The following is a 17223-nucleotide window of genomic DNA, read 5'->3' as shown; positions in this document are numbered from 1 at the left end:
TATGTATGTATGTATGTATGTATGTATGTATGCACAGACACTGTAAATATATATTTACAGTAAAATTTCATCAAGTTGGTCTGGAAAGTGTTGGGCAGCTTCATCAGCACACCCAGCTTTACTTGTTGTTCGTAAGTTACAGTAATTAAATCGTTTTCGGAATTGCGCAAACCAGCCACGACTGGCTCCAAAGGTGTCATTGTACTCCTCACCCGCTGCTTGCTTTAGCGTTTCAAAAACGCTGCATTAAAACACTTCCCTAAATCGGGTTAAGACTAACGGGACTTCTTTTGGGGATCTGATCGTCAATCCAAAGCACAAGAAGCTGTTCTGTTTTTGAAAGGAGGCCTGTCCTATTTCTCGTGATTATGGCATCAGTTTCTGGAGCGGATTTAATCGCCTCTTTTATATTTTCTTTACCCTTAAGGATCATGCATATGGTGGACCAGTCCAGTCCTCCTTCTTCTCCTATGGTCTTTACCTTCTTCCCCTCTTCATGGGCTTTAATTATTTTCATTTTGATACTTTTCCCCTGTTTCTTACCTCCATGTTGAGCCGGAGTAGAGCTTGGTTGCTTTCCTTGAGAAGACACTTCTAGCATAAGAAAGAGTTGATGGAAAAGGACAGTATCTTGTCCTGGAGAGAGAGAGAGGCTGGCTCAGAGCTGTTCAGTAAGATCAATGTTATGGTTCAGGGAGGAAGCATTGTAGGACAATAATATGTCTTCCTTCTCTGTCGACCATTTCTTTTCCTTGACAAAAGCATAACAATGGTCGCTGCTAGCAGCAATTTAGTGTACAGTATTTGACAGTCTTTTATTTACAGTACTGTATTAAACTGTGGTTTATATACTCCGTTTTTGTGTTTAACCTGTTCCACTTGGTTATTTGTTCCCTTCCTGCATAGCATGTGCAAGATTGAATCTGATTCTTAACAAATGGGAGAGACTGAATTGTGAAGGCCAGTACTCTCCTTACTGTCCATTTCTGAAGAAAAGCCAGGCTTCATAGAAAAGCATGAAAACCTCCAATAAATAGTTTGAAAATTTGAAAACCAGCAGTTTAGAGAAGAATACAGCAACAAAAAAGGAATAATAATTGCACTACAGTATCATAACATAATCCCTTACCTAAGGAGGCCACGTTCCTCTTGTTTTCCAGCATGACCTCTTGGTATAAGGCTTTTTGCTCAGAATCCAGCAGAGTCCACTCCTCCATGGAGAAAAACACAGCTACATCCTCAAACGATACCAAATCCTGACACAGAGAGCGGGGAAAAAAACACAAAATATTCCATGAATATTATTAATTATGAACACTTCAATGAATTACATGTGCCTCTTCTTCTTAATGAAAAACCTCCACAGCTTCCAAATAAAGCAGAGGAGCATGTAGGATATTGAATTTAGCAGCTGGAAGAGTAAAGTTTACAATAGGCCAGAACACAATTGTAATTGATTAGAGTGCTGACTCACGCAGGATGCAATCTATGCTACGATTGGTTGCTTGTTAGTAGAAAGGGGGCGTTTCCCTTTTTCCCTCCTTTTTTCCCTCTCTGTGTTCTGCATGATGCTAAGCTTAGATTTACCTCATGATGTTCCTCTGTTTTTCTGACTATCTTATGTTCTTCCTTTTGTGGATAGTGACAAAGACTGCTGTAAATTTCCATGTTAAATATATTTATGTTTATATAAAACTCTACAAATCTTTGTCAGTGTCTCCAACCTCATCTGGGCAGCTGCTGTGCTCTCTACAAAAGCCAAGCTTGGACTTTTCTTTTTTACTTTGGGCTTTCATGCTCACAGCTTTAAAAAAAAACCAGAGTATATAATTATAATTGTATTATGTATAAATTAAATGTTAAATGAGATTTGAATGGATAACAACTATAAGATATAAAGGTGATACACTCTATTTGGTAATCACAGGGGAAATCTTGCTTTTTAATGCCTGGAAGGGGAGGGAATTGTTTTGTTGTCTTTTCCCTTTCAGGATGATGATGGAAAAAGAATGTATGAAATTATAAGCAGGACAGACAAAAGTAGAAATAGAATCATTAGAAAGATATAGAAATTTAGAAAAAGCTATGTAATTGAATTAGAAAGCAAATGAGATAATCAGAAATAAGGTTGAGGAAAGTAAGGGAAGGGAAAAATTATTGAGAAAATGATAAAATAGTGATAAGATATGAAATAGAATATAAAGATGAATATGTAATTGAGATTATGTCTGTATGGAGATGTGATAACCTGGAATCATGCTGCTCTCAAAAGAGATATTTTGTGTTTTGTGAAAATCCAAATAAAACTTTTACAAAAAAAAAAAAAAAAAAAAAAACCCAGAGTAAAGACCACACCTGGAATACAGAGTTCAGTTTTGGTCACCACATTACAAAAAGAAATGTGGAAACTTTGGGAAAAGTGTAAAGACCAACCAAGGATTAAAGGCTATGAGGTTAAATGACACAAAAAACAGTTGCAGGAACTGGACATGGCCAGTCTAGAGAAAAGAAGGACCAGGGGAGACACAATAGCAGAGTTCCAGTATTTCTGGGGCTGCCCCAAACAAGAGGGGGCTCAACTTATTTTCCAAAGCACCAGAAGGCAGGAGAAGAAACAATGGATGGAAACTAAACAAGGAGAAAGGCAACCTGTAATATAAGGAGAAACTTCATGACAGTGGGAACAATTAACTAATGAAACGGTTTGCTTTCAGAAGTTTTGGGCTGGAGGTTTTTAAGGAGAGACTGGACACCCACTTGTCTGAAAGGGTATAGGGTCTCCTGCTTGAAACGGGGTGGACTAGAAGATCTCCAAGATCCCTTCCAATTATGTTATTCTGTTATTGGGAGATTGGCACATGAGGGGAGGGGAGGGGAGAATTCTCCTACCTGCGTTGGAAGCTCAGCCACTGTTGATCCTCCAATACAAAGAACTGAAGTTCCAGGAGATGAAGCCATGGCCACGAGAGGGTCTAGAAGTGGGGAAAAAACAGCAAAGGAATAATTGGCTATCAAACATTCTAAGGATATTCTTGAGCATCCAGTGCAAAAGGCTGATTTTAACCTATTTCTAACTAGGGAACCCCTTCACGGGAGTCCTTTGCAGCCACAGCAACAAAACACAAAAGCTCATTCTGGGTGAGAGGAAAACTGAAAGGTGTAGAAGGACCAGGAATTGGATTCAGAGGCAAATTATCTCAGCCATGAATGTGTGCATTAAAGCACCAACTCTGTTATTCTATGTTGCTATAATGTTCACCTTCCCTTATGAATCAAGGAAGAATAAAAAAAAAAACTCTTCTATTACAGCTGGGACTTGAAGTGGGGAACTAGGGTGGGGGGGTGGGGGGTTTGACGGCTGGACTTCAACTCCCAGAATACCTGAGCCAACTGACTGAGGAATTCTGGGACTTGAAGTCCACCAGTCATAAAAGGGCCGTAACTTCCTCACCCCTGGATGACAGCAACGTTTTTCAATCTTGTGAGCTATTAAGATATGTGGACTTCAACACACGTGGGAAATTCTGGGAGTGGAAGCCCACAAATCACAAGGTTGCCCAGGTTGAGAAACAATGCCCCACAGGAAAAGGGCGACGCCTCTTTAAATGCACCCAAAATGCAGTTCAATTGAACGATGGGAACGAGGAAAGAAAGGCGGGCGAAGAGATGGAAGGGCGTCCGGAGGAACCTTGAGCCGATGCTCTCTCCGGAGGGGGCTGGTCTTGAGCAGCTCCCCGAAACAGCAGCGCCTGGGAGGGATCTCCCCCTTTTCTCCCCGACGGTTTCGCAGCCCTTCAACTCCGAGCCTCCTGGATGTGAAACGGCCCCAGAGCAAAGGAAGCGACGGGAAACGGTCAGGAAGGGCCGGCAGAAAAGAAAGGAGAATAAGAATCATCTCCCCCAGGAGGAAGTGGGGACGGCAGCAGCGATCTTAGCAGCGCCCCAAGAAGCTGCCTGGAAGGCTCACCTGTCCCGGCATTTGGAAGGAAGGAAGGAAAAGGGAGGGAGGAGGGAAGGAAGAAGCTTTTTACCTGGCTCTCGATAAGAATGAGGCGGCTCTTTCTCGCCTCGCCTCCGGTCCCCTAGAGATGCGGGCAGGAAAGGATCCGCGATCGCCGCTGGCCACGCTTCCTTGCTTCCCTGCCGCGCAAGTGGATCCCCCTCCCCGGAACGACCCCAGCCAGAAATTTGCAGGGCCCAAGCCGGAAACGCGTATAGCTCCTCCCATTCTCCGCAGGGCGGGGAGCGCCGCCCACTCGGGACTCCCCCTGCCTGCCCCCTTCCTTCTGCCCCGGGGGAATCGGTCCCGGGTGGGAGAGTCAGTTGGGCAGGGAGTCCAGGGCTGCTTCTCCCCAGGCAATCAGAGAAACGGGAGAGAGGGAGGGGACGGAGCCCAAGGAGGGCAGGAGGGGAAGGAAAGGGATGAGGAGCACCAAAGTTAGGAGGGAATAGCTCTTTAACAGAATAGCATTGTTCGGAGGGACCTTAGAGGTCATCTAATCCAACCCACCCCCAAGTGGGAGACCCTACAACATTTCAGACAAATGGCAGTCCAATCTCTTCTTGAAAGTCTCAACTGATGGAGCTCCCACAACTTCCGAAGACAACTTCTGTTCCATTGGTTGATCTATTAGAAAGTTTCCCCTTATTTCCAGGTTAAATCTCTCCTTGTTCAGTTTCCATCCATTATTCCTTGTCTGGCCTACAGGTGCTTTAGAAAATAGCTTGACCCCTTCCGCTCTGTGGCAGCCCCTCAAATACTGGAAGACTGCTATCATGTCTCCCCTGGTCCTTCTCTTCACTAGACTAGCCAAGCCCAGTTCCTGCAACCGTTCTTCATATGCCTTAGTCTCCTGTCCCCTAATCATCCTGGTTGCTCTTCTCTGCACTTTTTCTAGAGCCTCAACATTTTTTTTATAATGTGGTGACCAAAACTGGATGCAGTACTCTAGGTGTGGTCTTACTAAGGCTTTACAGAGTGGTATTACCTCCCTTGATCTTGATTGTATCCCTCTGTTGATACAACTTAGGATTGCATTAGCTTTTTTGGCTGCTGCTGCACACTGCTGGCTCCTATTTAGCTGGTTGTCCACTAAGACTCCAAGATCCCTCTCACAGTTACTGCTATTGAGCCTGGTTTCACCCAGTCTGTATGTGTACTTTTGATTTTTCTTGCCTACGTGTAGGACTTTACTTTTCTCTACATTGAATTTCATTTTGTTAGATACCGCCCAGTGTTCTTGTCTGTCAAGAGCCATCTGGATCTTGAGCCTATCTTCTTGGGCATTAGTTATTCCTGCCAGCTTAGTATCATCTGCAAATTTGGTAAGTGTCCCTTCTATTCCCTCATCTAAGTCATTAATGAAGATATTGAAGAGTACTGGGCCTAAGACAGAACCTTGTGGCACCCCACAGCTTACTTCCCTCCATGTAGATTTAGACCCATTAAGGCAGGGGTGGGCAACTATGGCCCTTTTATGAATTATGGACTTCAACTCCCAGAATGCCTGACTTGCTCAGGAATTCTGGGAGTTGAAGTCCAAAAGTCATAAAGGGCCCATAGCTGCCCACCTCTGCATTAAGGACTACTAGTTGAGTATGGTTTGTAAGCCAGTTGCGAGTACATCTACTGGTGGTGCTATCTATTCCACTTTTTTCTAGTTTACTAAGAAGTAGGTTGTGATCTACTTTGTTGAATGCCTTGCTGAAATCTAAATATATTATGTCCACGGTATTTCGCTGGTCAACTTTGTCACTATGTTGAAGAATGAAATAAGATTGGTTTGGCATGATCTGTTTTTAACAAACCCGTGCTGACTGCTAGTTATTACTTTATTTGTTTCTAAGAAGCCTGTGTGAGTTGTAAGACCCCCGATAAATTTATACACACAATATGAAGGTTCACAATTGTCTGGTTTACAATTTCAAACATTTAGAAAAGAAAGCGGTTGCAAGCGCGGCCTCGAAGACCCTTCCCAAGTGGATTGAGCACAAGGAGAACAAAATCCTATTTTCAAACTAATACATTTATACCCCCTGCACAATGCACACCACGCTTAAAAAGCCCTCCCAACTCCCCCTTATTATCTGAAACTATACTATGAGCTAAACTATAAACTAAAGGGTGAACATGAGATTGTTTTCTATGCATCAGATGTCTTGTCTTGTTTTATTTCAGATGACTGCAAGGAATATAAATCCTTCTGACAAACCCGTGGATTCTTCTCGGGCTCTTAAGTGTCATCATTATAGACTAGACCAAAAAACAACAAAATGAAAGGAACTTCTAAAAAACAAGTGTGAGAGGCAGGATCAGAAACAGGCTAGGATGGGAGACAGTCATGGAGGCAGTGTGGAGGTTTTAGGCCATTTTATCAGACTAAGTAGGAGTAGAAATGTAGAGAAGGACACTTTTACCTATTGATACATCGAACAAATTAAGTCTTTTATGTGAGCTGCTCACATCCACCACCATTTCAGACGGGGAAAAACCTGCTCAGTAGGTACTCAAATGAAGTCAGAGATACTGACACAAACTTTATATAAATCAATGTTTTATACATTAATATATATGTATATATATATATGGTGTATGCACACTATATATATATTTACAGTAAAATTAATGTTTACAGTAAAATTGATATGTTTACATCAATATTTACAATAAACAAGATAATCGGGCTAAGTTGAGCATCCTGAGGTAAAATTACAGAACACACAGAGGAAAAAAAAATGAGAAACAAGGAAACTTCCCCCTTTACACTCACATTAACCAATCACAGCATAGATTGCCTCATGCAGGAGAAAGCTCCCTCCAACCAATCGGCTGTAATGTGTGTTCTGACTCCTCCTACAAACTCCACTGTTCCAGCTACTAAATTCACATAACTTGAGAGCCTCTGTGGTGCAGTGGTTAGAGTGCTGTACTGCAGGCCACTTCTGCTGATAATAGGCTGCCTGCAATTTGGCACTTCTAATCCCACCAGGCTCAAGGTTGACTCAGCCTTCCATCCTTGCCAGATAGGTAAAATGAAGAATACAAATATTACAGTGCAACCCCACCCACAGAGGCATTTTTTTCTTATATTTCTTCTTCTATAATAACTAAAAGATATACAATATATTCCAATTGTGCCCTTATCCCCTCCAAAACAACATATAACCTCGAGTACGCTTATTCCCTTTGCCGTCTGCCAACATTGTTTTTACAAAAATCACCCCATATTTCATTATAATTGTTTGCTTTAATCATCCCTCTTTTTAATTTAATTTCTGTTGTTATTATTTGTGGCCATACTCCAAATTTCATTATACCATTTCTTTCAATATCCCAATTATATCCCCAATATTTAGCCATCACTAATCCAACTGCCATTATCAAATTTACAATCAATTCCTTTTTTGTTTCATTTATATCCTGTTTTTCCACCAACAGTAATACAATTCTCGGTGAGATATCTAAATTTATATTCAAAAATGCTCTAATTTCTCTAAACACAGTGTCCCATATTTTTTGTGCACTATCACAATCCCCCCACATATGTTTTTTTGTTCCAACCTCTTTCTTGCACCTAAAACCAATATTTGTATACTTACTTTTAGCAAGCCTGTTGTGGTTTCTCTGTCACCCTTCCCTACACTCAGGACAGATTTCCTTTCTTTCAGCCATTTCAGTGGAAGAATCCGGATGTCCACCCTCCCTTATCAGAGAATCAGGGAAGATGACAAAAACTCTTTTTTCCCAGCTGGGACTTTCCCTTTGGAATAGCCTAGAGCAGAAGTGGGGAGTATGGCTCCTTTTAGGACTCCTGAGACAGCTGGCTCAGGATCTCTGGGAGTGGAAGTCCGCCAGTGATAAAAAAGGGCCCACATTCCCCACCCCTGGACTAGAGTAATATTTCTTTAGCCTTGGCAGCTTGAAGATGGACCATAATTCTTTTCTCCATTTCCCATGTGCTGGACGTTGAAAAACTTTACAGCAGGAAGGCACTATAAATAACAACAGGCCATAATTCTATAAGTCTAGGCCAAGGGTCTCCAAACTTGGAAACTTTTAACTTCAACTCCTAGAATTCCCCCGCCAGTATGGTAACGTATGTGCCAGAGGAATTCTGGGAGTTGAAGTCCACAAGCTTTTAAATCGCCAGGTTTGGAGACCCCCTAGTCTAGGCCCTGACCTATTTGATGTGAAGAAATTCCTTCCTTATGTTTTCCAAGGTGGGTTTCAGTGAATTGACAATGGTCAGTTAGACTGAAACAAAACTTTCTTAACGTTCACAATTCTGCTGTAAGGTCCCAGACGTTTCCCAGAGCCACTGAGATGCCAAAGAGAGTAAGACTCGAGACGAGGTTTGCAAAAAATATCAGCTTTTATTTATGGCTAAAGCAAAAGCTGTGTGACAAAACTATATCCAAAACATACAGTCAAAATGCACATTATAACCCCATTAGAATCAGAGTTTACCCAATGAGAGGCAATGTGGTCTTTAAAGCTTCTTTTGTTCATGTCCCTGTCTCTGCCCACCTTATCTATGGAGCGTTCCTATAGGGGAGGTTTCCCTCCCTGGCCAAGTTGTTTATTCAGCAGAAAATGGTTTCAGGATTCAGAAACTCCCTATTTGGGTTCCTGATATTCCTGGGTAAAAACAGTTTCTTCTCTATTTTCAAGGATGTGGCTAGCTTTGAAGCCAAGGACAGAAGCGAGAGAGAAACAAGATAAACTTTGTACTAATGCTAACCATTCATTAAGGCTACAATTCACTCAGCTAGATGTCAGGGCTCTGGCATCCACCCCATTCCAATCATCAGGCATGATATTCCCCTCAGAAAAAAATCGGGCGCCAAGAAATCGCCCGCCCGCCTGGCGCCCGCCGCCTCGCCCGCCCGCCCGCCGCTCGCCCGACTGCCGCCGCGCCCGCCCCTCGCCCGACCCACGCGCCGCCACCCGCCCCGACCACCCTGCCCACCGCTCGCCCGGGCGATTCCGAAAAAAATCGGAATTCCGATTTTAATCGGAAAAATATCATGCCTGATCATGAGTCTTTAGTCGCATCTCTCAGGGGAAAAAAAACACACCAAGATTTATTAGAAGTGAACATGCCTGTGTTACCTGAATGCAGCAGAGTCTGAGACACATCATTCATTTGACCCTTGACCCTGGTCTCCCCCCCCCCAGATGTATATTCTCCAATGGGACACATCCATAGCCAAGAGTCATCAATCATGCTCTCCGGAAATAATCTTGCGTGCCAGAAACTTCGGTGGCCTAGCTATTAACCTATGAAAGCATTTTAGGAATGCACTACTTTCCCCACTCCCTTTCTGCTGGCAACTCTAAAAAACCCAGAGAAATATTTTGAGTTGACACTAGAATTAATTCCTAACAATTAATTTCTGACAGGATACGATAATATTAGCAGGAGCCAATAACAAAGCTCAATTCATAACAAATGATTTCTAGAAGTATATCGTATCAGAAGCAAATATTGGTTTAATCAGGAACAATTATATTATAATCAGGAACAATTATATAAATTGTTTATTAAATTAAATAAATATTGGTTTAATCAGGAACTATTATATATTTATTATGAATTGCATAAGCAATTCATAATAAAAGCAAAAAGCCTATATTAGTTTGATTCATATACTCCTTCACTGTCTTAATAACAAATAATCAATTGCTGCTTTACAATTAGTCCTGAACTTACAGTCATTTCTTCAGTGAACGTGTGAAGTTACAATGGCACTAAAAAAAATAATTTATGATTTTTTCCACACAACCGTTGCAGCATCCCTGTGTCATGTGATAAAAATTGAGACACTTGGCAACTGGCCTGTATTTTTGACAGTTGGAGTATCCCAGGGTCATGGGATCACCGTTTCAGACCTTCAGACAAGGAAAGACAATGGGGAAACCAACAACTGTGGCAAAACTTGTAAAATGGCACAAAACTCACTTAACAACTGTCTTGATTAGCCATGGAAATTTGGGGCTTAATTGTGATCATAAGTCAAGGGCCACCTGTATTTTCTGAAGCTGGTTCCCTGAATTGTCCAATTCACCCTCCAAAAAGAGCCTGTATTTGAGATGTGAAATCTAAGCCTTAAGCTGCTGCATAAGTTGGGGCATTCATAAAAAGGAAGCACAATCAATATCGTATCTCAGACTAGAAATCAGTTAAACACAACCAAGGTTAAAGGTGGTGCAGACACACAGCGCCATCCCTCCATTTATTACTTTTGACACAACTCTCGAGTCTCGTATTGGTTCATTAGTTCATTCTCTTCCGTCACTTTTTCCCAGTAAAGAGCTCACTGGAGATCCTGCTTCTCTGTGTTCTGGCCTGACGTTCTCCACATGGGTGTAGTAGATCCACTGCTCGATTCCTTCCAATTTTAGGGAAATGTTGGGAGTCAACACCGCCAGGTCTGGACCTCACCACTTAGATTGCAATGTTTCCTCTTCAAATCTTTCAGCATCTTCTCTAGACTCTAAAACAGCTTTCTGCAGCCTTATGTCGCCTGAAGGTGTTATCCCAAAGGTGTTTTTTTTCAAAAATCAACTGGACTTTGTTTTTCCTTGAAGACATTTCGCTTCTCATTCAAAAAACAAACAAACAGAACTGAAGAAACTTCTTGGATGTGAAAGGGAAATCTCCCCAAGGAAATAAAAAAGTCCAGTTGACTTTTGATAAAAGCACTTTTGGGAAAACCGCAGCCTGGATGACTGAGAATCTTCATAGACATCTGGATGTGTTAGTTCCCAAATCCCCCCCTCCCTTTGCTGTTCGGATTGACAAAAGCTGATCATTTGTTCCATGTTATGAGAGTGTATACATTGGAGACACATGCCTTGTATGTCCAATCTCATTTGGCCAATGAGACAATTCCCTTCCCATCCCCATTTTCTATTTCTATATTCTCTTCCATTTCTATTCTTATTGTTTCTAATCTTATTCTACTCTACTCTAGCACAAAGATCTAATATATAAAAGTTAATTCCTAGTTCTGCAAAGGAACACTTCTTTGTAATGGATCAAGACATTTCTGCTGCTTTGGAAGCCCTTCCCACACTCCATGCATTTCTCCAGAATCTCCTGCAAAAACGTCTATGGCCATGAAGCAAATTGTGAGAAGCAACATGAATGTATTCATATCATTTTTTCCTGCTGTGCGTCTTCTTATGGCGATTAAAGTCACTTCTGGTTCTGAAGTTCTTTCCACATTCCACACACTGATACGGCTTCTCCCCTGTGTGGATTCTTTTATGAAGCCTAAGATTCCTGCCGTCTTTGAAACTCTTTCCGCAGTCAATGCATTTAAACGGTTTCTCCCCTGTGTGGATCCTATTGTGGGAGGTAAGACCGCTACTATCACAATAACGTTTTCCACACTCCAGGCATTTATAGGGTTGCTCCCCTGAGTGAAGCCTTCTATGGCTCCTGAGTGAATGATTTTGACTAAAGCTTTTTCCGCACTCATGACATGTATACGGTTTCTCCCCAGTGTGGATTCTCTTGTGCTTACCGAGGCAACCACTTGTCCTGAAACTCATGCCACACTCCATGCACTTAAAGGGTTTCTCCCCTGTGTGGATCCTTGTATGGATCCTCAGTGCTCCAGAATCAGTGAAGCATTTTCTACACTCCTGGCATTGATAAGGTTTCTCCCCAGTGTGGGTCCTGCTATGTATGATATAGCCTTTTTTTTCATTGAAGCTCTTTCCACACGTGTGGCATTCAAATGGTTTCTCCCCAGTGTGGAGCCTTTTGTGATGAGTGAGGGCCCCCAAATCAGTGAAGCATTTTTCACATTCAGTGCACTTATAAGGCTTTTCACCCGTGTGGGTCCTTTTATGGACAGTAAGATTACGTAGATTACTGAAGCACTTCTTACATTCGGAGCATTGATACGGTTTCTCTCCAGTGTGGATTCTTCCATGGGAAGTTAGGTGGCTGGATTTACGGAAGCTGTTTCCACACTCCAGGCATTTGTACGGTTTCTCCCCTGTGTGGGTCCGGTTGTGGGCAGGAAGGCTACCAGAACTGGCAAAGCGCTTTCCACACTGCAGGCATTGAAAGGGTTTTTCCCCCGTGTGGATTCTGTTATGGGAAGTAAGGTTTGCTGAGAAATGGAAGCTCTTTCCACACTCCATGCATTGAAATGGTTTTTCCCCCGTGTGGATCCTCTCGTGTGACTTAAGATGAACTTTTTGACTGAAGCTTTTTCCACAGTTCAGGCATTTATAAGGTTTCTCCCCTTTATGCATCTTATTATGTAAGGTTAGAGTACAGCTTCTGCTAAAGCTTTTCCCACACTCCAGGCATTCATAGGGTTTCTCCCCTGTGTGGATCCTTTTATGCTGAGTAAGATTATCTGAGGCACCAAAGCATTTTCCACACTCTGTGCATTTATATGGCTTCTCTCTGGTGTGGATCCTCTTATGTGAATTGAAATTGCTTTTTTGTGCGAAGCTCTTTCCACACACCATACAATGATATGGCTTTTCCCCTGTATGGATCCTATTATGGCAAGTGAATTCACTCGCATAGCGGAAGCTCTTCCCACATTCCAGACATTTATATTTCTTCCCAGTGGGGCTTTTTTTCTGGGAATTTGGTTCCTTGCTCTGAGTAATCCTTGTTCTATCCTCTCTGAGTTTATGCAACTTCTCCTCTCTGTGGAGGCTTTGATGGGAAGTAAGGGAGGGGCTGCTACCAAAGCTGTTTCCCCTATTAATGAACAGATGTTGCTTCCTCTCCTCATGGACCTTCTTATGTGAATTAAGATGATTTTTCTGCCTGAAGGTCCTTCCACAATCTAGACATTTGTGTGGCTCCTTTGCTTTGTGAATCTTTTTGTGCGAAGCAAGAGAGCGGCTTGTACTGAAGCTTTCTGCACACTCTGTACATTTGTACGGTTTCCCTTCTAGTATTCTTTCATGTAAAGGAGGAGGAAGGCTCCTTCTTGTGTGTTGCCTGCTTTCATCTTGTTTCTTGCCAGCAGGGCTTTCGCCACAGTCACATAATCCAGATTCATCACAGAGTGTTTTCCCACACCTTGAACACACTTCTTTTTCATGGCAATCATCGGCGTCCAATAAGACATTGGTATCTGGACAAGGTAAACCAGAGCAATTCTCCAGTTCCCCCGTTAACTGGTTTTCCTCCAAACTTTGCTTTCCATATATCTTTTCTTCCTTTTTGTCTTTTGGTAAAGGTGCTCCTGCCTCTTGACCAGAATCCTCCATCTCCCATCTGTCACCTGCTTGCAACAATAAAAAAAGAACAGTTAACACAAACTTAGGTGCAAAAGGGATCAAGCACCATTGCTGTATTTGAACTTATCCTAAAGCCATTTTGGATCGTGTTCAGGATTGGCACAGCGAGGCTGGGTAGAGCTGTGGGAATGGGAGGGGAAAGTAGAGATAGCTGGGCATGTGTAGCCAAAATAGAATTCTTTCCCCTGGGAACCAAGGACGTTCTCATCAGCACCTGGTGAGGCACGAGGAAAACAGCTGGACTCAAACTGTGACCTGATTGGACCATGTGATGGATGAGTGGACTGGGGGGAAAACTCTGAATTTTGAATTGGATGGGGAAAAACTTCTGTACCTTCAGAGTCGGCTTTTCACTTGCTGTGCCAAAAGGACTTGCCTAATAAATCTATACTTTGAGGAATCATCAAACTTCAGAGTTTTGATTCTTTTGGGTCTGTTACTTCGAACCCTGACACATGGTACTATGCTTGGGATTAAGTTGATATAAGATTTTACCTTTGGCTCTCTCTTGTCCTCGGTGGTACAAAATGAAAACGCTATGACCATTGAAAATTTATGGGGCGACAACCATTAGCTCTACTGCTTCAGATTTAGCTCAAAGGAAGCAAAAGGGACACTTAAAATAGGCTTTCATTCATTCATTTGTTCATTTATTTATTAAATTTTTTGGCCTCCAGCTTGCCCTTGATGCCTTATTATATTTTTAATAAAATAAAATATAAATATAAATAATAGTGTACAAATACAAATACTCAGTTCTAAGTAAAAGACAATAGACTTGATGATGGAGAACCTATTGGTTTAATTTCAATCTGAGAAGGTAGAAAAGTTGAGGTCCTTGGACCTGGGAAATGAGCTTCAGCCTCATCTCCATGAAGTGGTTTTTCCTTGGAAAAAAAAATTGGTTCTCACTCTGGGGTGTTAATTCCTCTTTATCCTAAAGGGGCTTTTTCTAAAGGCAGCTGGACTTTCTTTTTTCCTTGAACATGTCTCCCTTCTCATCCAAGAAGCTTCTTTAGTTCTGATTGAACGGTGGAGGATGGAAGGATTGATATTCCTTGCAGTCATTTGGTCGTAAGAATTCTTTCCGACCAGGTGACTGCAAGGAGTATAAATCCTTCTGATAAACCTGTGGATTCTTATCGGGCTCAAGTGTCATCATTATAGACCAAAAACAACAAAATGAAAGCAACTTCTAAAAAGCTCTCTACAAAGTGGGACAGGCAAGATTGGAAAGAGACTAGGATGGGAAACTTCATGAAGACTGTGGAATTGAAGGCCATTTTATCAGACTAAGTAGGAGAAGAAATGTTGAGAAGGACATTCTTATCTACTGCATACATTAAACACATTCTTTTATCTGAGCTGCTCACATCCACAACCCTTCAGACCATGGGGGGGAAAATCTGTCAGAGAATTGCTCAGTAGGTATCCAAATGAAATCAGAGATGCTGACACAAACTTGATATAAATTAATGTTACATGTATGTATGTATGTATGTATGTATGTATGTATGTATGCACAGACACTGTAAATATATATTTACAGTAAAATTTCATCCAGTTGGTCTGGAAAGTGTTGGGCAGCTTCATCAGCACACCCAGCTTTACTTGTTGTTCGTAAGTTACAGTAATTAAATCATTTTCAGAATTGCGCAAACCAGCCACGACTGGCTCCAAAGGTGTCATTGTACTCCTCACCCGCTGCTCGCTTTAGCGTTTCAAAAACGCTGCATTAAAACACTTCCCTAAATCGGGTTAAGACTAACGGGACTTCTTTTGGGGATCTGATCGTCAATCCAAAGCACAAGAAGCTGTTCTGTTTTTGAAAGGAGGCCTGTCCTATTTCTCGTGATTATGGCATCAGTTTCTGGAGCGGATTTAATCGCCTCTTTTATCTTTTCTTTACCCTTAAGGATCGTGCATATGGTGGACCAGGCCAGTCCTCCTTCTTCTCCTATGGTCTTTACCTTCTTCCCCTCTTCATGGGCTTTAATTATTTTCATTTTGATACTTTTCCCCTGTTTCTTACCTCCATGTTGAGCCGGAGTAGAGCTTGGTTGCTTTCCGTGAGAAGACACTTCTAGCATAAGAAAGAGTTGATGGAAAAGGACAGTATCTTGTCCTGGAGAGAGAGAGAGGCTGGCTCAGAGCTGTTCAGTAAGATCAATGTTATGGTTCAGGGAGGAAGCATTGTAGGGCAATAATATGTCTTCCTTCTCTGTCGACCATTTCTTTCCCTTGACAAAAGCATAACAATGGTCGCTGCTAGCAGCAATATAGTGTACAGTCTTTGACAGTCTTTTATTTACAGTACTGTATTAAACTGTGGTTTATATACTCTGTTTTTGTGTTTAACCTGTTCCACTTGGTTATTTGTTCCCTTCCTGCATAGCATGTGCAAGATTGAATCTGATTCTTAACAAATGGGAGAGACTGAATTGTGAAGGCCAGTACTCTCCTTACTGTCCATTTCTGAAGAAAAGCCAGGCTTCATAGAAAAGCATGAAAACCTCAGATAAATAGTTTGAAAATTTGAAAACCAGCAGTTTAGAGAAGAATACAGCAACAAAAAAGGAATAATAATTGCACTACAGTATCATAACATAATCCCTTACCTAAGGAGGCCACGTTCCTCTTGTTTTCCAGCATGACCTCTTGGTATAAGGCTTTTTGCTCAGAATCCAGCAGAGCCCACTCCTCCACGGAGAAAAACACAGCTACATCCTCAAACGATACCAAATCCTGACACAGAGAGCGGGGAAAAAACACAAAATATTCCATGAATATTATTAATTATGAACACTTCAATGAATTACATGTGCCTCTTCTTCTTAATGAAAAACCTCCACAGCTTCCAAATAAAGCAAAGGAGCATGTAGGATATTGAATTTAGCAGCTGGAAGAGTAAAGTTTACAATAGGCCAGAACACAATTGTAATTCATTAGAGTGCTGACTCATGCAGGATGCAATCTATGCTACGATTGGTTGCTTGTTAGTAGAAAGGGGGCGTTTCCCTTTTTCCCTCCGTTTTTCCCTCTCTGTGTTCTGCATGATGCTAAGCTTAGATTTACCTCATGATGTTCCTCTGTTTTTCTGACTATCTTATGTTCTTCCTTTTGTGGATAGTGGCAAAGACTGCTGTAAATTTCCATGTTAAATATATTTATGTTTATATAAAACTCTACAAATCTTTGTCAGTGTCTCCAACCTCATCTGGGCAGCTGCTGTGCTCTCTACAAAAGCCAAGCTTGGACTTTACTTTTTACTTTGGGCTTTCATGCTCACAGCTTTAAAAGAAAACCAGAGTATATAATTATAATTGTATAATGTATAAATTAAATGTTAAATGAGATTTGAATGGATAACAACTATAAGATATAAAGGTGATACACTCTATTTGGTAATCACAGGGGAAACCTTGCTTTTTAATGCCTGGAAGGGGAGGGAATTGTTTTGTTGTCTTTTCCCTTTCAGGATGATGATGGAAAAAGAATGTATGAAAATATAAGCAGGACAGACAAAAGTAGAAATAGAATCATTAGAAAGATATAGAAATTTAGAAAAAGCTATGTAATTGAATGAGAAAGCAATGAGATAATCAGAAATAAGGTTGAGGAAAGTAAGGGAAGGGAAAAATTATTGAGAAAATGATAAAATAGTGACAAGATATGAAATAGAATATAAAGATGAATATGTAATTGAGAGTATGTCTGTATGGAGATGTGATAACCTGGAATCATGCTGCTCTCAAAAGAGATATTTTGTGTTTTGTGAAAATCCAAATAAAACTTTTACAAAAAAAAATAAACCACACCTGGAATACAGAGTTCAGTTTTGGTCACCACATCACAAAAAGAAATGTGGAGACTTTGGGAAAAGTGCAAACAGCAACCAAGGATTAAAGACTTTGAGAGTAAATGACACAAAAAACAGT

General features: G+C 41.4%; 3 protein-coding genes across 17 annotated transcripts in view; all 3 read right to left on the bottom strand.

Moving 5' to 3' along the window:
- The window catches only part of LOC148131887 (uncharacterized), a 91217-nt gene extending 87097 nt beyond the window's left edge, over positions 1–4120 (bottom strand). The window contains 1 exon segment of the mRNA XM_087953591.1: positions 4032–4120. The gene's annotated coding sequence lies outside the window, so the exon portion shown is untranslated.
- LOC113427969 (uncharacterized) overlaps positions 1–17223 on the bottom strand; it is a 72940-nt gene that overhangs the window by 14137 nt on the left and 41580 nt on the right. For 5 of the 11 annotated variants that reach the window (XM_087953629.1, XM_087953627.1, XM_087953630.1 and 2 more), the window contains 3 exons: positions 15904–16030; positions 15318–15410; positions 9013–13272 (listed from right to left, as the gene is read on the bottom strand). The exons of 3 other annotated variants lie outside the window; for them this stretch is intronic. In XM_087953629.1, coding sequence (XP_087809755.1) covers positions 11162–13272; positions 15318–15410; positions 15904–16030 — 2331 coding nt within the window. In that variant the 3' untranslated portion in view covers positions 9013–11161. Of the gene's footprint in view, positions 1–9012; positions 13273–15317; positions 15411–15903; positions 16031–17223 lie in introns of those variants that run through there. 3 more of the 11 variants (XM_087953633.1, XM_087953634.1, XM_087953632.1) reach the window with 2 other exon arrangements.
- Positions 1–17223, bottom strand: part of LOC113427968 (uncharacterized) — a 50853-nt gene that overhangs the window by 7382 nt on the left and 26248 nt on the right. For 2 of the 5 annotated variants that reach the window (XM_087953586.1, XM_087953588.1), the window contains exons 1-4: positions 4032–4170; positions 2890–2972; positions 1130–1256; positions 544–636 (exon numbers count right to left, since the gene is read on the bottom strand). In XM_087953586.1, coding sequence (XP_087809712.1) covers positions 544–636; positions 1130–1256; positions 2890–2958 — 289 coding nt within the window. In that variant the 5' untranslated portion in view covers positions 2959–2972; positions 4032–4170. Of the gene's footprint in view, positions 1–543; positions 637–1129; positions 1257–2889; positions 2973–4031; positions 4171–7599; positions 7782–17223 lie in introns of those variants that run through there. The other 3 variants (XM_087953587.1, XM_087953590.1, XM_087953589.1) reach the window with 3 other exon arrangements.

This window comes from Notechis scutatus, chromosome 2, assembly GCF_049901735.1.
Source record: "Notechis scutatus isolate UNSWTSFEM ecotype Mainland chromosome 2, rNotScu1.2, whole genome shotgun sequence".
NCBI classification, from domain to species: domain Eukaryota; kingdom Metazoa; phylum Chordata; class Lepidosauria; order Squamata; family Elapidae; genus Notechis; species Notechis scutatus.
The sequence above is the reverse complement of the archived record's forward strand: the minus strand, read 5'-3'. Positions and strand labels throughout refer to the sequence as shown.